The sequence below is a fragment of the Rattus norvegicus genome, chromosome 3, assembly GCF_021556685.1.
Source record: "Rattus norvegicus strain SHRSP/BbbUtx chromosome 3, alternate assembly SHRSP_T2T, whole genome shotgun sequence".
Classification (NCBI taxonomy): domain Eukaryota; kingdom Metazoa; phylum Chordata; class Mammalia; order Rodentia; family Muridae; genus Rattus; species Rattus norvegicus.
The window spans coordinates 162,367,409-162,391,424 of record NC_141536.1 but is presented as its reverse complement, the minus strand read 5'-3'; the positions used below and the strand labels follow the sequence as shown (position 1 = coordinate 162,391,424).

The window sequence follows — 24,016 nt, the reverse complement described above, 5'->3', positions numbered from 1 at the left end:
GGGAAGCCCCAGCCCAGAGCAGAGTAATTAGCATTACCACGGGGCCCAGAGAGAATTTTGATGGGAAGTTTTTGTGCTGGATCGTTCTTAAACAAACAAACAGAAAAACCTGGCGGATGGGCCAGCTGAGTGGGCCAAATCTTGTCTCCCCAAACCCCTCATTCCTTTCCCATCCCAGGAGTAGTGGGCTTCCTCTTCCCTTAGCAGGAAATGCTAAACTCAGAGCTCTGCAAAGATGTCCCAGCGGCAAACCTCTCCCCTCGACAAAAGGCTTCCCACGCAGAGGAGCTCATTGACCGTGGAGGCACACCAATGGCAAAGCCAAACTACATCGCTGATGCCTGGGTTCTGGGGTTACAGGAAAAGCTGGGAGGACACTGGGGAGCCCTGCTGTTTCTTGCTAGCCTCTCATGTGGGCCTCCAAGACCCCTATGCATCTTCTTCTGGGAATCGACTGTTGCAGGTGTCCCTGCTTCCCCGGGTCCTCGGGGCAATCGTCCACTCTGAGGTCACCCAGCAGAGAACACATTCCAAAAGGCCTGAGAAACTGCCAGGAGTGGGAAACTGGGACATGCTCATTCTAGAACTTGCTATTTCTGAGTTTCCCAGGGTCGAAATGTACACACACACATAGTCCCTAAGCACAGAGGCCTTGAATTCGATGGATTACAAGGCTTTAAGATTATGGCCAAATGCAAGACACGTGAAGTGGCTGAAGTGGAGCCAAGCACCTCAGAGGGGCCCATGGGCTCTGGGACGTCCAGTTCTGTCTTCGCTCTCCCGTGATTTGTTGGCGTTTTCATTGACATGCCAATCCGAGCCCTTCTCTGGGGAGATCGACTGGACGATCTCATGCCTTATGTATGGTGATCTCATCCCAAAGCACATGTTTTTCTGTAGCAGTGGTGAGGGCCGCTCCTCTGACAGTTTCTGGGGCTTTCTGAGCCTCATCAGCTAGCGCATCCTAGTGTGCACAGGGAGGCCTCCACTAATCAAGAGCTCATTGTTTGGGTGGGACCTGTTGTTGACACTTTTATTTAAAATGTGCACAAGCCTCCCTCCAAGCCCAAGCTTTCCAGGTGAATTACCTCAGGCTGAGGGCTGGGAATAAACCAGAGATGTTCTTCTGACTTTTTGTTTGTTTCCTTTAAAACCAAGTACTTTTTTTTTCTAAAGCAAATCAGGAGGTGGAGGCAGGAGGATTAACAGTTCAAGGACAACCTTGGCTACAAAGTGTGTTCAAGGTCAGTCTGAGATACAAGATACCTTTCCTTTAAAAAAAAAAAAAGAAGGCTGGGGATTTAGCTCAGTGGTAGAGCGCTTACCTAGGAAGCGCAAGGCCCTGGGTTCGGTCCCCAGCTCCGAAAAAAAAAAAAAAAAAAAAAAAAAAAAAAAAAAAAAAGAAAAGAAAAGAAACCACAAGAAAGGAAAGAAAGAAAAAAAGAAGGGAGGGAAATCTGATTTATACACAGAGCACAGAGTAGGGCTGCAAGACCAGAGTCTAAGTAGAAAACTAGACCTAATGGACGCCCCTGTTGACCAAAGAAGACCCACACTCCATCCCTAAGCTGGGGTTCTGTCTGATGCAGCATCCCACCCATTGCTGGGAGGCGACCAACCTGAACCTGAATGGATCTGTAGTTGTGAAACACACAGCACCCAACTTGGAAGTCAGGTTGGGAAATCTATTCAAGATCTGCACATCCATGTCTCCATCATCACTTGTACATAATGATGGGGCTGGGTGGAAAGATGTTATGATTAAGTTCACCTATTTCTTTTTACCTTTTTGACCATGGCTCTTAGAGGCCATCGGTGACCCATGATGTTGTATCTGTGACTCTGCATGTATGGTGTGCAGGCATTTCTATAGAATCCTACCCTGGGTAGAACAAGCTATAATGCAAGTAGTGGGCATTGGGCTTGGAGTTTGGATCCAGCCCTTGACCTGGTTCAGTCTTCACGTGTCATCTCCCTCCACCTTCCTCTCTTTGCTCTCCATTTGCCTGGGCTCTGGATTCTGGGAATGTCATTGCTCTCTTCCTCAAAAGTCCCAACAGCTACAAATCTACTGTGAGTCTGACCCTGACAGTCACTTCCTGAGAGAAGGAAGAGGTGTATCCAAGGAAACGGGATGGTACTCACAGCGAGAGGAAGCTCTCCCGTATTTAACCTAGGAAAGAAGAACTGGAGGTGTGTTAGCCTAAAAACTTCCCAGGTCTATTTTCAGGGCATCAGTCAGTGATGAGAGTGAGTGGCATTAGGAGAAAGAAAGGAGAACCTGGTCCTAACAGGCCAGGGCCGGGTGGACTTGGCTGGCAATACTGCAGAGGAAAGGAAGGGAGAGAGTGAAAAATACAGGAAGAAGAGAAGCAATGACGGAAAAAAAAAGAAAGGAGGGAGGGGAATCAATAGAAGAAATGAGAGAAAGAAGAAGAAAGGAGAGATGGAGAGGAGAAGGGAGGAGGGACAGAGAGAGGGAGGGAAGAGGAAGAGGGAAAGGGAGCTAGGGGAAAGAGAAAGGGAGATGAGGGAGAGGGGAAGGGAGGGAGGGAGGAGGGGGGAGGGAAGAGGGAGAAGGAAAAGAGGGAGGAGAAAATGGGGAAGGGAGGGAGGAGGGAGAGGGGAAGAGAAGTAGAGAGGCAGGTGGGAAGAATTAGGGAGGAAGAGGGAGGAAGAAACACTGAGCCCTGATATCTACATACTGTTTTCTATTAAAAGAACATAGGGACTGAGTCTAGGCTGAGTCTAAGAAAATGCAAAGTGAATCCAGATCTATTTCCACCTGGGGAAAGTTTAAAAACAAAACAAGCAAACAAACAAAACCCCTGACCCGGTGATTTGGAGAAAACACTAGAGATGAACTCCAGGCACACCCAGTGTCCAGATCTATCTAGTGGGGCTTTTGGGGAACAAGGCACAGATAACAATAATGGTCTACAATTAAAAACTAAAGTCTGTACCCAGGAGCAATTATGAGTGGACACAGGAGCTGCACTGACCCTTGGAAGAGACAAGGCAGCTCTTCCTTACAACACAAGTCAGTTATAATTTCAGGACAAGTGATGGCCTCCAGGACAGGAACACATAGGTCAGGGCTTACGGTGGCAGGCAAGGATGTTACCAGGTCTTAAGGGAGCCTTGAGTCTATTAGTAACCACCAAGACAATTAATTAACTGTCCTCAACAATGGGGAAGCATGGTGGGCATAGGAATGAAGTTCAAACTGTAGACTGACTGACCCGGAGCCTCCTGACAGAGTGAAGTGAAGTCACTCATTGCTCTTGTCACAAGGCACAGGTCAAACACAACCAAGAGGAAACACCAATTCCAGACAAAGGGACTCTATGAAGTAACTGGCAAGTGTTCTCCAAAAGTGTCAAGTTAGGAAAGATAAAACCAAAGACATGTGGAAAAGACACGACAGTTAAACGCCTAGACCTAAAACTGTCAAAAACAAGACACTGAGTGAACCTGAAACAGGCTGTTGACTACATTCTACTTCCTGGTTTTGATCATCTTTGGGTGTCTGAGTAATGGGAACCCTCAGTGTAGCTAGGCAGAGGGTATACCAGAACACTACTGCTTCTGCAACATTGTCTAAAATTATTCCCCAAAACAAGATCTCAAAATACAGAAGCCACAGAAAGCAGATACTTAATTGCTAGTTTGGAAGCACTGAACGGGAGTGGGGCATGGGTCAGAGAGCAGAGCGGCTGTGCCAGGCAGGGCTCTTCCAGTAGATGTGGGGTTACAGTGCCAGCCTATGAGTCAGCACAAGAGCCAATGAAAATCGAGGCCACATGGCAGACTGGCCTTGTGGGATCTGTTGGATGAGAGAAAAGGAAGAGTCCACAAGTCTCATGGGCAGTCCTGTAAATGTAGAACCTACAACTGGTATTTGTGAGTGTGTGTGTGTGTGTGTGTGTGTGTGTGTGTGTGTGTTATTTGTGGTATGTGTGTAAGTATGTGTTTCTGTGGTGTGTGTGTGTGTGGTGTGTGTATGCACATGTGTGCATGCTTGGTGTGCATGTTTATAAACATCAGTGTACAGATGTGTGCATGCACACTCATACAGAGACAGCTCCCTTCCTCAGTGACTCTCACCCTTATTCCCTTGAGAAACTGTCTCTCACAGAACTCAGAACTCATGGATATTTTTTTTTTACTAGACGGACTGGCCAGTGAACTTGAACCAACTTCCTGTCTGTACCCCTCTTCCCACCAGCAGAAATACCCAGTCACGTCTGGCTTTCCACATAGGTACTTGGGATCCAAACTCAGATTTTTAAGTGCACTTCAGTCATCTACTCTTGCTTCTCTGAGGAGTACACAGCCAGAGCAGAGGAGGTCTCCACGCGCCTACACACACACACACACACACACACACACACACACACACCCATCAGCATCACCTCTCATCCTACTCATCGCAGGGCTGGGCATGCAGGCTCTCCAGGCCTCCACTGCTTATCTGAAGAATGTTAATACCCTTGAGGTCCTAGGGATGACTTTGGTGAGAAGCAGGCAAGTACAGTGGATTCCATCCATGGGAAATATACAGTTGATGCCCATTCATAGTAACAGTGAGGTTGCGGAAGGCAGGCTCTGAGGAGAGGGGAGTGGTGGATGTCGAGAGCAAGCTTCCTTACATGGTGACTGTCAGGAACTAGTCAGAGATGACAGCTGCCTGGGATTGTGATGATTCTAAATACCTCCAAATCGAGTGCTTTAAAATACCCAAAGGGGTGCGTGTGGAATGGGATGATTGGGTTTTGTTCGTTTGTTGAGGCAGAGTCTCTGTAATCCAGACTGGCTTTGAACCTGTGATTAGAAGTATATATGTCACTGTACCCAGCCCTGATTATTGTATTAGATATGTTTGGCTGCATTTTTAAAGTTGTCTAAATGAGTTGAATTCTTAAGCACCCATGTTTAAAAAAGAAAAAGAAAAGAAGAGAGAAAAAAAGAGTGCCTAGCTACTTGGTCAATTCCAAGCTACAAAGAGACCTGCCTCAAAAAATAAAACAAAATAAAAATAAAATAAAAAATAAACAGAAAGAGATGAGCAACATGTAAAGAATTACAGCCAAGGTGTCCTCTGTCCTACACAGGTGTATGCATCTGAGAGCTGGCTTGTTAGTACACATCTTCCTACCCAACACTTAGGAGATTTAAGAAGGAGGATTGTGAGTTCCAGGTCAGCCTGGGCTCCTAGCGTGTATGAGCTGATAATACAAGAGCAGCTAAATCTCTCTACCACTCTGAGACTCTGTATCCTCAACTATAGGATGGGGAAGGTCCTGGACTCCAAATGGCCATGCAGACTGAGGTTGACAGTCCCCAGCAATGGCCAGGCAGAAGACGTGTCCGCCAGGGCTGTGGAGCACCACCCAGCCTGACACAGATCCAGCCTCCAACCTAGGTGGCTCCGAAGGAATGGACTCTGCAGATGTGAGGACCTCAGGGCATCTCTAGAGCTCCACAGGCAGAGACTCAGGCAACATCCACACTCTCCACAGACACAAACATACTCCATATGGTGTTTGTGCAAGTGTCCTGTCCCTGGTGTTCTAGCTCCCGCTAACACATCGGGCCACAGCAGATCATATTTTCGGCTCTGGGAGCCTGGTCCGAGCAGTTGGGTACTGTAAATTTAATTCTGCAGGTAATTTGAACGATGCTATCTAATTTCAAATGTCCCCACTCTTATGCATGCAAAAGCAGCATAATTTTTAATTAGTGGGGTAAACAGTAAATACTGAACGGCAGTAAAGTGGACACCACTGTTAATTAAAAATCCATGGTTGATAAAAATCAATTTGGTCCTTGCATTCGGGTCCCTGCAAAGAGTTGTATGACCCAGCCATGGCCCCATCTGCCGGTAGTGGTTCATCTAGTTAAGGTTTTCCTGTGGGGAGAGGGAAGAAAGCGGGGTGAAGGAAGAAAAGAAAATCGAGGTCTGTCCCAGAGCTGTGAGGGGCAGCGTCGTGAGACTATTTCTAACTATTAGTTGGGTTGGTGGTTGATTTTCTTTAACAACCTTTACATTGAGGTTATGGGAAACCAGCATGGCTGGCCTCTGGAGATTCTTCACGAAGGCTTCCATTGTGCTGGGCTTTGTGCGCACATCCGTGTTCTGAAGACAAAGAGGTCTGACTATATATTATAGTCTTCTAACATAATTAAATCCTAACTCCTCACAGAAAAATAACATAAACGAAAACACACTTGGGGGAAATAGCATCTGAGAGCTTTGTGACAGAGCGTGACGTCTCCTCTCGGTGCCTTCAGGGAGGGTGTGATGGCTGCCTTCCCAACAGAGACAGCATCTCTTCAAGGACCAGAGATTCATGGAGACAACAACTCTCTAATTTTCAGAGCCCGTGTGCTATTTCGCTGTGAAATGCAAGCTTCATTTCCCAACCAGGCAAATAAGGCTGACCCCTCCGGATTCTTCCTTGCCCCCATCTGTTCACCAAATCAACACTTTGCGACAGGTTTCACTGACACCGGTGATGTTCAAATTAACCTGCAGAATTGAATCCAGAGAGTCCAGCAGCTTCCGACCATGACTGTGCCTCAGAAGCGCCACAGTGTTCTCCGGCTGACAGCTCAGACAGGTCTGTCTCAGTTCAGGACTCATGGGCTCAACGGGGATGCCCATGCACTGCCTTCTCAGGTAGTGACGGGGTCCCCAGAGACTCGGCGTGTGACTCCAGATCCCAGGAACCTAAGCTTTCCTGAGAGACTGCAGGCACCGGGAATTTGGGGTCCAAGTGTATAGCAGATAGAGCTCTGAGGGGTAAAATGGGGTCCTGCCAAAATGATCTGGCTCAGGTCATATTGGTACTGTGCCAGGTCAATTTTGAAAACCCCATCTTCTATCATGCAAGACCTTGGTCAGCTCACCTTTGCTTCCCCAAGTGACAGTGCGCCCACCTTAAGATACCTGGCCTTGGCTGGCTGTCTGGTTTTGTTTCTCCTACTTGTCTGACCACAGTCAACAACTCCATTGATCAGTGGGACCAAGGGTCACCCTCAGATCTTTACTCTTCGCACGGGTACCCTGCACTCTGGGTCTCCAAATCAGCCCCCCAGTGTCTCGCTGGTGACCCAGATGAGGGACAGTCACCCTGTCAGACCTGAATCCGACAAGCAAGGCTCCAGTTCTGGCTTTCCTTGGTGAGGGCCACAAACCCATGGAGCTGAGCCATCAAGCCACACCGGGCTCCTAGGACGGCTGCAAAGACTGCAGGGCACAACTGTTAAACCACCTGGATCCTTCCTTCATCTGTGGCACCATTACCACCATCGCCAACTACACCACTCCGCCTTCTCAGCTAGTGATGGGGTCCCCAGAGACTCGGCGTGACTCCAGATCCCAGGAACCTAAGCTTTCCTGAGAGACTGCAGGCACAGGGAATTTGGGGTCCAAGTGTATAGCAGATAGAGCTCTGAGGGGTAAAATAGGGTCCCCTGGCCTTCCCTCAAGCCCAGCTGGGAACCTGGGAACCTGCTGTGGAGAATGGATGGGAACATACCGTGGGAGAGTTTCTCTACCCCATCCGCAGCCTTCCCTGGAGGCCCTGGCTGGCCAAGGCTCTCCGAGCCCCTCCCGATCCACTTGGGCCCCAGGCTCAGTGGGAAGGGCTGGGTTGGCAAACCTGATACAGCTGCTAGCAGCCAGGGTCAGAGGTCACCATGAGGACAGTCACTGTTGTAAGACTTGGACACTGTTCACACTAGCATCCTGCCATCTGGGCTGTATCAGTTGTCCTTCTGAGTTGGAGATGACAGCTCTGAGGGGGATTACAACTCCTTAACTGAAGTCTTGCTACTCAATTCTGAGCAGAAGCTAGGAGCTGTGGGGAGCCGCCCCATGCCCTTGCCAGCCTATCCTGGGGTCACCAGAAAGACCCCTGCTGCTTCGTTCATCCTCAGACACCTCCCTCCATGTGGTGCTGGCTCCTGGCCAGGCTTAGGTAAGAAGGTCTGCTGGGATACAGTCTATACGGCTGCTCTCCCACTCAGGGTCTTGTCTCCTACCATGCATGAGTTAGACCCTGGTCTATGTCCCACATAGAGAGAAGGGGACAAGCAAGCCTGCTGTATGCAGCCAACAAGCATCTGGGTCTCTGGGGCCTGAGGTGGGCTGTGAACCCCCACACAGGGAGAGCAGGCAGACCAGGCGGTACACATGGCACCTTGGATCTCTGACCAGGTTCTTTGTCCTTTACAGCTACCACCACAGAAACGGATGGGACTTCAGGAGATGGCCGTCTACACTGGGAGCCCCAGTGTCAGCAGCCAGTGCCTAAGGGTACGCCCATCACTGTGGTCCCACTCCCACTCCTCACAGGGCCCTGGATCTCAACCGGGTAAGACTCCCTTAAGCTCCCAACCATGCACTACTGGGCTGGGTGGGAGATATCTCCCTCTGAGCTTTATCATTGACCTCTGTGAGGTCGAGACAATGTTCCTGGGTCCCTAGAGGCTGCCTGCCAACCTTAATGCTTGCTTTCTCACCCTCTGGGCCTGGCATCCAGAGCACAGAACTCTCAAGCATCCCGTCCAGTCAACAAGGGTAAACTGAATGATACACACGCAGAGACCTATTACACACACACACACACACACACACACACACACACACACACACAGACCTGTTACACGTATGCACGCACACGCAACACACACACATGCACACATGCATACACATACACACACAGACCTGTTACACGCATGCACACACACACACACACACACACACTCAGGCTTGCATCTGGTGAGCTGGTGGGCTGGGCGCACAGTAGGGCGTGTGCTAAAGAAGCAAACGGGGACTTCTGTGATGTAGATTTTAGCATGGCACTGAACTGTGCTGCAAAGCGGAAACCCAGGGTAGGGCTACAAACATCCTGGAGGGTTCCTGAGGATGGTGACATCTGGTTGAGAGAAGTCCCCATTCTGAGATCCACAGGAAGATGGGTCAGGCAGAGAGCACAGCTGGTCCAAAGACCAGAGGCAGGAAGTGACTGGGCAGAGAGAACTCAAGGTTCCCACCCAGTCCTCCTAGCCTTGTAGCCACCCACCTCACTGCAGGGGCAGCTCCCTTGTCTGTGGGAAGCCTCAGGTCGCTCTCCCTCCCAGAGTGGGAGCTGAGGGGGAGTGTGGCTTCCCTCGCTTACCCACCCCCCCTTCTCAGCCCATTCCATTCTGGGGTCAAGGACTGAACTTTCCCTGTCCGACACATGCCTCCTGAGCTCATGGAGAAATCTGCCAAACATCTGCTAGCGCTTTGGGTGCCGGGAGGGGGTAGGGTGCAGGCTCTGCACATTGCTCCTAGCACTTTTCCCAGGCTCTGGGCTGCAGCCCTACCTCATTCAGCCCAACTGGGACCTAGGCAGCTCCCTAGCAGGGTCACTGAGTGCACAGAGAGGGAAGGAACACCGGGTTGTCTGCTCCTGCCTGCGGAACACTCCGGAACACTTCTAAGAAACTTCTAGAATGTTCTTCCTAGAAAGTCCCACTGTACTCTCCAAGTAGGCCATGTTGCTTTCTGAGAGTGTAAAAAGGGGTCAGTAGGCTCTGCCCAGGAGCTGTTCTAAAGTGTACAGGGTGACTTCCCTCACTGTAGCCACACCTTGGTCTATTAGCCACTTACTGTTTCTCTTCAGACCAAGTTACTTTTATTTACTTAAACGTAGCCACGCGCTTTTACAGCCTCGTTGGGGCATCATCGTCACAGAGTAAACGGCACACATTTACAGTGTGATGATGTAATTATTTTTAAAGGATGCCCAGCATCGCTGTGGATGCAGGGAACAGCCACTCGCTATAAATAAGAAGTAACTGTGAAGAGACCCAGTGAAACAAAACCACATAATTGGGTTCCCTCTAGATTCACGGCCCATCTCAGCCTCGGCGTCTGCTCTCTCTGGGAGAAAGGGAAGCTAGGGCTTAAGACTCATTAGATCTCAGAGGAGGTTTTCTCCGTCATGTTAGCAGAGAGCCTGAAGGGAAGATGGGAGCCATTTTCTGCTTGGAAGATAACAACTTAAATATGAAATCCATATTAAGAGGCCAATCCAGGTGGGCGCCAGGGAAGGAGGGACGTCCCCTGCACCCACAACAATGAGGCCTGGAGGATCTTCTCTATCCTTGGCTATAACTGTGGGGCCAGGAGTCAGTTCGTTCCTTTCCTTCTGTACACCTCAGGGCCCGTTCACACTGCTGATAGACAAGAGCCTGAAGACCAGGGCAGCTGACCACCCCTCTCTTTGTCTCTCTGTCTCTGTCTCTCTGTGTCTCTGTCTCTTGGTCTGTCAGTCAGTCTGTCTCTCTGTGTGTGTTTGTATGCGTCTGTGTGTATGTATGCATGTGTGTGCATGCGTGTGTGTGTATGCACGTGTGTATGTGTCTTTGTATGCATGTGTGTGTATGTGTATATGCATCTGTGTGTATTCATCTGTGTGTATGTGTGTGTGCGTGCATGTGTGTGCATGTGTGTGTGTGTGTGTGTACAGAGGTAGGTTGTCTTCCTCAGTCGTTCTCTACCTTACTTTTGGCATACAGTCTCTCACTGGGACCTGAGCCTCTCCCTCAGGCCCTCTGACTCTACCCCAGAGCTAGGATTATAGGCACACACCACAATTGCTGTTCACAGTGTGGACAACTCAGGGGGCATTACAGTCCTGTGGCAGATAATTTACCCACTGAGCTTCCCATAGTCCTTTTCAAGAACAGCAACACAGGGTGGCTGACTGAGATCCTCCGGTAGCCTGCGACCCCTAGAGCATGTGGTGTCGCACCCTGGAAACAGCTTGCTATTGGAGGAATGAACCAGGGAATGGGGACAGCTCACCAGAGGGAGACACTCAGGAGACGTCCCTCTGCTCAACTTCTACACTGTTCCCTCAGTAGGAAACCCAGGACAGAACTGGGGTCCTGGGACTCAGCGGGAAAGAGACTATGTACATCGAGTGGTAGACAGTAGCAGAAGCCCCAGTTAGGACCATCAGGGTTGACCAGAGGAGAATTAACTGGAGAGCATTTATGAAGATCACAAGATGGAGAAGTCCTCCCAACACCACCCCTCTGGGGAACCTGAGGCTATGGGCCCAGGCTTCAGTGAAAGAGGTTGAGGATGTGGAAGCTCGGCTCAGAAAGAGGAGAACATCCAGGTAGGTTTTCATTTCCCTGTTCAACTGTTTCATTTCCCTGTTCCCTGTTCCGTGGCAGCTGTGAGGTCCGCCCAGGGCCAGAATTCCTCACCCGCTCCTACACCTTCTACTCCAACCACCTCTTCCGAGCCTACCAGTTCTACTACAGGGACCCCTCCTGCCAGCAGCCTACCCACTCACTGCTCATTAAGGGCAAAGTTCATCTGCGCCAGGCCTCCTGGGTCACCCCGGGTGCCACCGAGGCCGACTACCATCTGCACAAGGTGGGTATAGTCTTTCACAGCCACCACGCCCTGCTTGACATAGCCAGGCGCCTCAACCAGACCCAGGCTGGTCAGGACTGCACAGGACGGCTGCCCCCAGGCCAGGCCTGGCTGCCAGGGACACTGTATGAACTTCTGAGCTCCCAGGTCCCAGGTGACTGCATGGTGGCACTGGGCTTCAGCATGCATGAACTCAGTCTGCTGTGCCTGCAACGTCACATCCAACAGCAGCCTGGGTTGGCACCTCATCTAGTCGAGGAGTTGTTCCTTGGGGATGTCCACACCGACTGGGCAGAGAGACAGCACTACCGTCCCACCGGCTACCAGAGCCCCCTGCAAAGTGTTGTGGTGAGTATGGAGTCCTGTGGGGTGCTTGGGCACCCAGCCCAGCAGGTCTGGTCCTGCTGAGGGTCTGCCCCACTCTTCACCCTGCCCTCAGCTCTGGCCAGCTAACCTCAGGACATTAGCACATTCTGTTACCTCTGCTTGAGCCTTCTGGTCTCAGCTCCTGCAAGGCTAGATGAATTTTGTCAAGAATACCATTGTTTACCCTCCCTAGCCTAGACTTTCTCAGCATACATCTCCTGGCTTTGGTCTTCTTCATTCTTGGAAGACCCCATACCAGTCCCCACAGGGCACAGTGTCTCAGGCAGGTTTCTTCCTGTTTGGTCCTCTTTACCTGCTCCCTCTGTTCCCCACTCTGCACACCCCCTAACATCCTGCCTACTCTGCTGTTAGGGAGCCTGCCTGTGACTTCCTCAAGGGCACTAAGCACTTCCTCAGGGGAGTTCTGTGGCACTGCCCAGCGTGGGGTCTGGCATGTGGATTAAGGCATCACAGTGTTGGCACAGGCATTGGAAACACTGCTGGGGCTGTGGTGCTCTCTTAGTGACATCCTTCAGGAGTCAGGGGGCCACTGGTGACCAGCGGACAAACCACTGATGTGCGTGCGTGCATGCACTCACACACGTGTCGATGTTACGGGGTGTTGTATCAAACTCCACACACATTATGGCGTTTGTATAATGAGCAGAGGTGGAGGTGGGAAATGGGTGCTACCTCTCACTACTGAAGCTTAGTGGAAACAAAGGTGGGGCGTGGTTAGGACTCTGGATGAGAACCTGGACCTCTGTGAACATGTGGGTCCATGGGAAGACCGTGGTCCTCTCTGTTTCTGTCTGTCTTCCTTCCTTTCTTTTCCTTCCTTCCTTCCTTCCTTCCTTCCTTTCTTTCTTTCTTTCTTTCTTTCTTTCTCTCTTTCTCTCTTTCTCTCTTTCTTCTTGTTGTTGTTGCTGCTGTTGTCTGAGACAGGGTTTCTCTGTGTAGTCCTGACTGTCCTGGAACTCACTCTGTCGACCACGCTGTCCATGAACTCAGAAATCTGCCTGCCTCTGCCTCTCAAGTTGCTGGGATTAAAGGTATTTGACTTTTTTTTTTAATGTGGTCCTCATTTCTAACACATGCCTGGTGGCTATGGGCTTGTCCCATCATAGCGAGGCTCTAGCTGTAGTGATCAGCCCCTCCATGAGATTCCAACGTGACCCTATGGCAGCCATACAACTTCAACTGTAAGGAAGCGCCATGAGGTCCCTAGACTATAAAAGGGTGGGGCTGTCAGTATGAGAGTGGGGCCAGTGGCGTTTTCCATGCAGAGACCCTCTCTGGTAATCCTCCTCAGAAAAACATTGAGAAAAATCTTTTTGAGAATTTAAGAGGCATCAGGCAGTGGTGATGCAGGCCTTTAAACCCAGCACTCAGGACACAGAGGCAAGAGGATCATTGGTTTGAGTCCAGCCTGGTCTATAGAGTGAGTTCTAGGATAGCCCAGGCTATACAAAGAAACCCTCTCTCAAAAAACCCAAAGAGGGGAAAAAAGAAAAGGAAAGGAAAGGAAAAGAAAGGAGGGGGAGGAGAGGGAGAAGAAAAAGAAAAGGAAGGAAGGGAAAAGGGAAGAAGGAAGGAAGGGAGGGAGGGAGGAAAGAAGGAGGAGAGAGGGAAAGAAATGAAAGAAAACAAAACTAAAATATGAAAGGCATTGTCTTTAAGTGGAAGCCACTCCCACTAACACAGTCTCAGCCCTGAAGCTGTGACACAGGGTGGCCGACCACTGGAGTTCCTTCCTCACTCTCACGGCCAAGCAGTGATTCGAGCAATGTCTGGAACGCTGGGAGAACCCTGTTCATTGTGAGTGGAGATGAAGGCAGGTTAGGACTCTGGGCCAGGAACTCCTGACCCGCGTACCCCGCGTTTATTTCCTGGAAGCCAGATGAAGCATGGTAGCTCACATCTGTAATCCTAGCGCTCTGGAGGCAGAGGCCGGAAGTTCTCAAAAACCAACCGAACAACCAAGTACAAACAACTGGGCAGAGGGAAGAATAAATTCAGCCATCTCTCAAGAGCTGTCCCAACCTTGAGCCCTCCAGCCACCACGAAGCATGCATTGAGTGCCTACTGTGTACTGTACACAGTTGCAAAGCCAGCTGGGGCAACTTTGGACCCCCCCCATAGCAACTGCTTGTCAGAATCCCCCCCAGGGGGGGTGATCATTAGTGAGGAGAGTCCAAGCCCACCTGCCTTCCTTACACTTTCTAAGTGTCCCCAAAACCCAGGGTCTGGGAGGCAGAGAAGGAAGACTCCTGAGCAGAAAGAGAGACTCAAGTTTCCTTCAAAATGAATCCCTTTTGGCAACCCACCTATACTGCTCAGGCCTTAATCCAGAGGAGGTGAGTTGATTACCACCTCCTTTTTCCAAGAGACACTCTGACAGGCTAACCGGTTCCCCTCTCCTGGGAGGAGCTCAGGGGCCACTGCCCCTTCCCTTCTGCCGCCTGGCCAGTCCCGGTGGCCTCCACAGGCTGGAAAAGTGATTGAGAAACAAGACACATAGAAAGATGTCACCGCAGACCAGCGCCAGATGCGCAGACATTAAATTAAAGGTCTGCTCTGCAACCCCCTCCTGGGGAAGGGAGGGGAAGGTCGTTTGAGAGAAGGAAATGCTGCAGTCAAATCCCCAAATAGCGCCTCTGCTCTCGGGGGCCCGAGCCTTGCCCACGACCCAAACCAGATGGTAAATACTGAACATTCTTAGAAGTTAATTTAAAAACCAATTTGATCCCCAAATTTATCGCCTGGATATAGAATACTAATCAATCAGTCCGTGCTTCACCACAGTCATCCAGGCAGGCGTCACCTCTGGGGCCTAATTAGATATTGGTACGTGCCATGGGAGAAATGGCGGAACGGGCTCACACCAGTACGAAGTTGGCAAGTGTGAGACTGGGGGCGGGGGGAGGGTGGGTGGCTGGCTTTGTCTGTTGGCACATAGGCCTCTGACCTCTGTTGAGGACACTCTAGAGATGTTCAATGGGGACAGGAGCATTGTGTCATCTTCTTTAACTGCCCCTGAGCAGGAAATGCCTTCTCTGTCCCCCTCACCCACCTGCTCTGCCCTGAATCACTTGTCCCAAATGACCAGTCAGCCCCTGCAGTGTCCCTCTGCCCAGGCATCATACCCATGTGAGGTCACGCATGTGTCCCCGTGAGTGTGGCAGGAAAGAGCTACTCCGTATTATTTCAATGCCGCGCATTTGGCCCTGTCGATACACATTAGTGTGAGCACAGTTCAGAATGTAGGTTAAAAGGCCTAAATTAGAGGGAACTCTTATCAGCCGGCCTCCCAATTACCAACACTCCGGCTAACTGCCATTGCCCCCTCCATCCATCACAAACAAGTCTGTCACCATTTACCAGCGTTTCAAAGTGTCTTCCTGTCCTCCGGGTCAGAACCCACCCCACCCCCCCATGTCCCCAGCAGCCGCTAGGCCTGATGGGGCTCACCTGTTATCTGAGCCCTGTGGAAGCTGAGGCAGAAAAGGACTGCCCGGAGTTTGAACTCGGCCTCCTCAGCGGTATAGCAGGTCTCTCTCGGAAATAATAGTGAGAGACAATAAGAATAAGAATAATATCCAGAAATAAAACTTGATATGGGGTCAGGTGCTGTGGTAATAGAACGGCAGCCTCCTCCTCGCAGGGATAAAAACTAACAGGAAGAGCTTTGAGAAGGTGGCAGTCCAAACAAGAGAGAAAAAAAAAATGTCCTCCCCCTGCCTTTGCCACTCAGGCCTCAGTTCTGTTCCCTCAGGAGCAGCGGGAACAGGGTTGTCTGCCAGCTCTCAGGTCTGCGCTGAACAGTGGCCATCCAGGCTCTGCGTTGACTTCCGGAAAGCATCTCCGTTTAAGGAAAGAAGGAGAAGCGGAAGGGGGGTAGGGGAGTGGAGGTGGGGAGTCTCTCGTTCCTTTTCGGCCTCTACTAAACTCTTTCACTCCAGAATACAGACGGGCCACTTCCACCCAGTCAGATTCAGTGTTTCCTGTTGATGGGTGTTGACTCACCTTGGCAGATCCGAGCCTGGGGTGACTTAAAAGTAATCAAAAGCCAGAAGAAACCACTGTTAAGAGAGGGGTCCTGCAAACCCCTGGCCTCCAGTGCAAGTGGTTTTGTCTGTGGTAATAATGTTAGGTGTAGGCCATGGGGGATTCGAGCTCTTAACTGCAGCACGTTGGAAGAATCGGGAGTACAAGGCCAGCCAGGGCTACAAAGCAAGGTCAAGCAGAAGTAAGGACCAGCAGGCCAGGAAGACGAGTCCTGTTGACAAGTTAGGGTTCATCTAAGACACTCTGCCTCAGAATAAGGTGATACTCTATATGAGGAAGACTCCCCTTGTCAATTCAAAGCTTCCACGTGTGTCTGCACACACAAGAACATACACCCTCACCACCCCCCACACACACACATACGCCATACATTAAAAACAAAAACAAAAACAAAAACAAAAACAAAAACAAAAACAACCATGTGGCATTGGTGCTCCCCGTACAGAGGACTTGCAAACTGCAGTCGGCTTTCGGACAGGTCCCAAGGGGGGCTGTGTGCAACTGTAGACAACTGTGGCAGGCCACCCGGCCTTGAGTTTCACTGTCCTCTGTCAAATGGTTGCAGGAAGGAGCTCAGCATAACCCCCCAACATGTGATGAAGCAATGGTGGTGATGGGCCAGGCGAGTAACCAGAGGAGGGCTTCTTCTAAATCTGGGGACCTAACCCACCTAGACTTAAGCAGGTTTCCTGTACCGGGAGCCTGGGGGTTGGGGGGCATCAGGACCTCAGCCTAGAGAGTTTTTGCAACTTCCTGTCTAGCGCAGAAGGAAGGTGGGAGGGGAAGCTGTGTATGAGGGAGTGAAGGGACAGGTCTGGACGCTACTTTACGAACTTCAGACCTTGGTTGGGCTGAGGCCTCTGGGGAAGAGGGCGACTTTGCCTTCTCAGTCTAAGCACCAAGAAGCCAGCCTGAGGGCAAAGACAGAGGACAACCAGTGAGTGGGTCTCAGGTGCACCTGGCTAGTCATGGGGCCCTGCACTGGGAGACCATTCCAGTTGATGCCTTGCTCTCCCTGCTGCCTGACCACTCTGTTTCAACTTTGGCAGCACCACACTCGGCCCTGCCCGGCTTGCAGCCTCCTCGCCCACTCCAACGAGCACCGCCCACCTGTCCTGCCTTCCCGGCCAACCCTGCCTCTGCGCCTCGGTGGCCACTGGGTCAGCGTGGGCTGCGAGGCAAGGCCTGCGGTGCTGTTCCTCACTCGGCATTTCAGCTTTGATGACCGCAAACGCTCCTGGGAAGGGCGCTACCACCATTTCTCCGACCCTGCCTGCCGCCGGCCTACCTTCACCGTGTTTGCGGCTGGCCACTACTCCGGAGGCACCCCATCCCCTAGAGTCCACGGTGGCACCGAGCTGACATTTGTGGTTACGCGGGCCCATGTGACCCCCATGGACCGGGGCACTACAGACATACTCAACTTCTCCAAGCCAAGCAGCTGTGGTGGCCCAGGAATCTGGTCAGTAGGTACGGAGAGGGATGTCACAGCCACCAACGGGTGCCTGCCCTTGGGCATCAGGCTCCCACATGTAGAGTATGAGCTATTCAAAATGGAACAAGACCCCCATGGGCAAAGCCTGCTCTTCATTGGACAGAGGCCCACAGATGGGTCCAGTCCTGATACTCCTGAGAAACGCCCTACCTCCTTTCAGGCCCCCCTGATGCTCTGCAAGAGGCAGGCCCAAGGGGCCCCCAGGCCCTCACGGCAATGGCCTCCGATGCAGAGACCCCCCATTGGGTGGGCCCCAAGTCTTCCTGCCATCTCTCTCCCCTTGCTATTCCTGACTCAAGAACTGGCCTTCTCTGAATGGCTATAACATCAGCCTTTAACTTCCATGGGAGCCCCTCGAACGCTGTATGGCCCTCCCACAGACACCCACCTGGCTCTGTGTTGTCGGAGCATTATGGGGGAAGGACAGCCCTTCTCCGTTGCTCTGTCTTGGATGAACATATGGCCCTGCCACCTCTAGTTTCGCTTGCATCCCACAGCGCTCACCAGAACTACAAAGCCAGGACCATAGACCATGGCTATGGCTGCAAGATGCTGTTTCTAAAACCCTACTGCTAGTTTAAATGGTGTCGGTTTACTGGCTCCTCCTCACCTTGGGTATTGAGACCGAGAGAGCATCCAAGGATGGTGCCCAAGGTGCCTCCTGCTGCTTGGCCAGGTTCTGGGTTGCGGTGTAGAGATTATTAATTTGAATTTAACAATACAAACTCAGCCAGGGCATGAATTAAAGATGCCGCTGGGGGCTTTCAGTGCCTCTCTGCTCTCTGGCAAAGGGCTCGTCTCTCTGGGGCCAGCTGCATTCTTGAATTCTGCCTGTTGGCATATTCAGGCATCTGCCTTTGCTTCTGTAAGTCAGACCTCAAGCTGGCCACACAGCACACGGATAAACCCGGTCCTCCAGGGCCACAGAGCACGGGAAGAGGGCTTGATCTGAGCTGAGACCTTGGCCTCTCCCCGCAAGCTGAGGCCTCTAAGACTCCCTCGCCCACGCATAGCGCATAGCTCTCGCAAGCTTAGGGCTAGCCAGGCAGGGCACGGTCCGCAGAGGAAAGTGCATCTCTGCCTTTGGAAACTAATTAATACTAATGATAGCTTCGGCACAATGTGCTCTGTAATTAGCCCCGCATCTCCTTCCAGAACCTACTGCTGTCAACAGACAGAGAGGAACACAGCTAGCATCTTCGGGGCTGCCCCAGGGGGAGGTCAGGGCCACGAGGCTGCGCAACAGCATCTGGGGGCGGGACCCAGCAAGCCTGGCCTCCCAAGTCCCCACGCTAATATGTCGGGTTCTCATCCGCTCAGGGGGGCTGTCATCACGGTGGGGACCCCGCTCGTAGGCCTAGGCCTCATCTGCACACTGCGAGATTAACTGGTGTCCTAGTGGGCTCAAGGGTTTTCAGGACTGTGAGCCACTTGTTCCCAGCTCCTTTTGCCTCCTCCCACCCGTGTCTCTTATCACAGATCTTGAACAATCCTATATGAGGCTAATGATGCATGCCGAGGAAAGCCCTTGGCCTCTGAAACTGTGTGTGGTTCAATCAGGCCAAGGAGACTGCTCTAACTTATTATGAGAGAGAGAGAGAGAGAGAGAGAGAGAGAGAGAGAGAGAGAGAGAGAGAGAGAGAGAGAGAGAGAGAGAGAGAGAGAGAGAACCAAGTTAATATTCTCTGTGGGTCCCAGACAGCTACGAGTGCTCCTGGAGTATTTACCAAAGTACAAGGAATAATGAGATTATTTACAGCCCTGGGTTACATGGCAGTGGGGAGGGAGGCTAGGCCTGTGGGGATGACAGTAGGTGTCGAGGACACAGCCGTGGCTGAGAGAGCCTCTCTCTGAGGCTTGAAGCAACCATGCCAACGTTCATCATCAAATTTAAATCTTTTAATAAAGTTAAACAGCCTGAAAAATGTTCTCACTGGTTATCAAAGCCAACCAACGGGACTATAGTTCCAAAGAAAAGGCATGTGGGAGAGAAAACAAAGCAGGGGTGAAGCCCCGCCCGCTGTGCCCTCCCAAATCCCAGCTCCCTCATCCCTCTATTCTGCCTCCCACACAGCTGTCTACAGAGTTCGGCCACAGTTCCCTACACCCCAGATCACAGTGGGGCTGGGGCTGGCTGGGGACGTCTGCCAGAGGCTCTCCCCCCAAGCTTTTTAAATCAAGTCTCAGACCGAACATCAACTCCTCAAGAAGACCAGCATTAGTGCCCCCCCTCCCCAAAACAACACCCCTTTCCATCCTCCACCCACCGTGGCCACATACATGCTGATCAGTGTTAGAAAGGCTTTCAATTTATTCATGTCTACCCTCTAGAGAATGCAAATCCAACTCAACATCTTCCCCGTGGGGTCGGAAGTGCCTGGTGGAAAAGGGCCTCAGAACATAGATGATGACTCGAGGGTACAGAGACTGGTGAAAGTCCAAGACCACTTGTGGCCTCCCTGGGTGGGGGAACTGAAGCAGTTTCTCTGTAGCTTCCACGTGGAGACATGTGGGAGCAGAGAGGGGGTTGGCATGAGATTTCTCGATCCAGAGGTCAGGGGTTTCTAGGGGGGATGTAGGGGTTTCTTGCTGTACCAGGGAAGGACATTTGGTACCGCTCAGCGGGTCCTGAGCCACCTGGCTAGGAATGCTAAATTAGAGGGTGCTTCTGGGCTAGGCTCCGTTAGCTATGCCCACTATGGAGGGAGCTGATGGAAGAAAGTCTCTTTCAGCGAGGAAAGGAGTGGTAGGCATAGGCCAGGGCCTCAGAACCCCCAGGCCCTGCCACCCTGGCGAGAGAGACCCAGGAGCATTCTCCTTGGCAGAAGGGAAGAGCCTAGTCCTGGCTGTGAGCAAAACAAAACAAAATTAATGTTCTCCACTGTATGTGCAGTCACGTTGAAAGGGCGGCAAAGCCCGTGCGGTTGATAATTTCACAGTGCAAGTCCCAGGAGAGCAAAAGAGCTTTTTTTTCTTTTTAATAAAAAGTTTAGATTGTACACAGCTCTCGGAGGCCCATTAGCTACCAGACTCTGCCTAGCAGAAGACGTTGTTTCTTTGCTTTTCTCCAAGCGAATGTGTTTAATCTCCCAGCGTTTAATCTCCCAGCGGTACCACCGAGCCGAGAGGCAGCGTGTGCTGCTGACGCGCGGCCTCTCGGTGTGTCCTCTCCTGGGAGCCAGGGTGACTCAGGCGCTGGCTGGAGCCTCTGACGCAGGTGGAATTGCATTAGGGCCCAGGCAGGGGCCGGTGCTGGGCCATTAGTCACAGATGAGGGCTGGAGGCAGGGGTTGTTCCCACCTACAGAGGTGGGCTTTGGGTGGGAGCCATCCACCTCCTGTCTGCTCAGAGCCAGTCACCTGAAGATATGGAAGACCCATTTCCACAAAGGACAGAAATCACCCGTTCACACTGGAGAACTAGCCTACCTAGTCCAGGCAGCCCACTCCCCCACGCCAGCGGTTCTGTGGTCACCCCTGTTTCCCCGACTATGCTCAGCCCACACCTTCCGGCTCCTCCAGCCCCTGCACAGCTGGGTGTTCGCCCCCTCATCTCCATCATCAACAACATCCTGTTTATTCTCACAGCTTCAGAACAGCAAACCTGTCAGGGTCCCTGCTGGGCCTCCCGTGTGCAGTGTCACCTGGCCCTGCAGGAGGGAGCTTGCCGCGAACGCTGACTGAATGGGTAAATGCTGTGTCCTGCGTGGAGGCTCAGAATGTGGCTATTAAGTAACCACACCTGTATCAAGGCCTCCACACGCCGGCTTCAAGAACGCTCCATACTGCTTTTTCAGAAAGGATGGACAGAGCCAAACCCAGACACAGGGACCTGGAGGACACTTGGCTTTCTGGGGGTAGTTGTTTTTAGAGGATCAAGGATCGAAAGACCACGGGATCTGACACTGTCCCAGGCACCCCAAAGGGACTGAGAGGTCCTGAGCCCCATGAAGGAGCTATAGGTCCGTCAAGCCTCCTGCCCTGACCCTGAAGCCCTGCCCCACAGCAGGTGACTGGCAGAGGGCTCCAGGCCATCCAGTCCCGTTAGAAAATAACCTACAAGGCAGTGACCATACTTGATGAGGAGGGCCTCCTCCCAGCGTGTGGCCCTTCCTAGGGGCATTTAGTCATCGATACCTTAGTCCCGGCACATCTTCTTCATCTCTTAGATGAAGGAAAAAAGTAACAAGCAACGGAGGCCTTGTTTGTTAAAAGAAGCACAAGGCACCTCAGGAGGAAGTCCGGCTCTCCGACTCTAAGCTGAAGAGAGTCACCGCCATGTTCCTCTCCCTCCATTTCTTTCAGGAGTTCTAGGCTAAGTAAAAAGGGAGAAGAGAATGCACCTGGTAAGATGGGGTGAGAGTGCGCCTGGGATAGGTGGTAGCTAGTCCCTGACAGCAGGCCTTGGAGAGTTGAGTTCCTAGGTGGTCAAGGTGAGGCTCAGAAGCAAGCTCATGTGTCACGGGTCTGGCCTTAGAGAGCTGGCTGCCTAGTTCGAGCGAGCGGAAGGGCTGGGCACAGGGCATCTTTGCGGTGCTTCTAAGTGAGTGAAAGGAGCTACGCCCACTAGAGCCAGAGAAGAACCAAACATTCAACCCTTTGGATTCAGTGACAACCAGGACCAGAATATCATGCTGAAAAACATATGGACTGTGAATAAAACCCTAGTGTTAGATGGTGCACAGCATCCTGCTGTCCATGGCTTCCGCAGTAAGTACATGCAGCCAGGTAGCAGATGGAAGATTTTAACTCTTTAAATATGCACACGCCTGCCAGACCACACAAAGCCCTTAGCACCACAGAAAATGAGGGGGGGGGGGGACCACTGCCTTTCCCAGCTCCTTTGGCAGGGGAAAAAAAACCAAACATGTAATAAAGAACAATTATGTCCCTAGAGGAAAATCAATTTACATCTGCTAAATATGAGGGGCAGGAGTTCAAGGCTAGCCTCAACCTTGTAGTAAATTGAATATTATCTTGAATCCAGGAGACCCTATCTCTAGAAATAATTCCCAAATACCAAATATACACACACACATGTATATACTATAGCTAATGGCATGTATGTGTATGTGTGTGCGTGTGTGCAAGAGACAGAGAGAGACAAAGTGTGTGTGTGTGTGTGTGTGTGTGTGTGTGTGTGTGTAAGAAGCAGTTGCCACTCACAAATACAAACTAGGAAAGAAAGAAATCTTGAAAATTACAATATGCAGGAGGCAGAGGCAGGTGGATCTCTGTGAGTTGGAGACCAACCTGGTCTATATAGAAGGTTCCAGGCCAGCCATGGTTAAATTGTGAGACTTGTCTCAAAAAAAAAAAATGCAGAAAAGTCGAAAGGTTGTAAATTAGAGTTGAAAAATTTCCCAGAAATAAACAACAGAATTTGGGGTAACATTAGATTTTTTAAGGGGACCATTAGATGGAACGATATTTTCAAAATCCCCACCAGGCATTTTCAACTTTTATACCCAGTACAACTATCCAATCAAGTTTGAGGACAGAATGGGACAGTTTTCTGTATTTTTCTCTGAAAAATCATGTCCCACATAAGCCTTTTGCAAAGACTTGGTAAGGGATGTGCTTTTACAGAAGAAGTAAAAGAGGAAAGATCTAGCTAGTCCACTCCTTGGCACTTATGCAAAGAACTTATCTTAACATGGGAATATTTGCTGCTCTATTTACTATACCAAAATAAATTAATTAAATTAAATACATTTTAAAAATGTTACCAACTTAGATGTCCATCAACAGATGAATAGATAATAAAAATATGGCATACATATATAATGAGACATTATTCAGCTGTAAAGAAAAATGAAATTGTGAAATTTACAGGAAAATAAAAAGACCTGGAAAGCATATCAACCAAGGTGAAAGAAAAGAAACATGGCTTTGGCAGTGGCTGGGGTCCTGTTATAGTGTTGTCTAATTGTTTTTTCTCTTTCTAATCCTCTCTCCCTTGAGACCCTGCTGACTGACTGAGCTGGCTTGCTCAGTCTACCTATGGATGAAGACATAGAACTCTCAGCTACTCCAGCCCCACATCTGCCTGGATGCTGCCGTGCTCCCGCCTTGATGATAATGGACTGAACCTCTGAACCTAGTACTCTATGACTTTGCTTCTCTTTTGTCTTGGTCTTTAGTTGCCATCTGTAGAAGATTTGGTAGGATGGACCTGCTAGACAGAATCAAAAGTCTGACAAATCATTTTTCATGGCTGCTTATTATTCTAGCAAGCACCTGTACCATGACTCACTGAAAGTTTCTCCAGTTGGATACAAGTAGCTGGAATCAAGAAGGGAAGGAAATAGCAGAGCCAGTAGGAGCAGGAACTGAAGACATCCTTGAGCTAACTGAGTCAGATAAAGCTAATGAGCATCCCGTTGAACTTGGTGGGAGGGATTCACAGCCACCAGCCTCCAGAAACATCCCTGTTTAAAGGATCAAAGGCCCTCTGCCTGTGGATCCAGATGTAGAACTCTCAGCCACCTCTCCAGCACCACATGTGCTCGGATGCCCCCATGCCTCCCACCATGACGATAATGGACTGAACCTCTGAACCATAAATGTTTTCCTTTATAAGAGTTGTTGTGGCCATGGTGTCAGTTCACAGTAATAAATAACTTACTAAGCAAAAAAAAA

General features: G+C 50.8%; 1 protein-coding gene across 2 annotated transcripts in view; it reads left to right on the top strand.

Moving 5' to 3' along the window:
* Apcdd1l (APC down-regulated 1 like) overlaps positions 1-24,016 on the top strand; it is a 75,909-nt gene extending 51,893 nt beyond the window's left edge. Inside the window, 4 exon segments of one of the 2 annotated variants that reach the window (NM_001430739.1) lie at positions 8,243-8,381; positions 11,242-11,794; positions 16,930-17,350; positions 23,339-24,016. In NM_001430739.1, the coding sequence (NP_001417668.1) occupies positions 8,243-8,381; positions 11,242-11,794; positions 16,930-17,350; positions 23,339-23,352 (1,127 nt within the window). In that variant the 3' untranslated portion in view covers positions 23,353-24,016. 2 annotated transcript variants of the gene reach the window in all.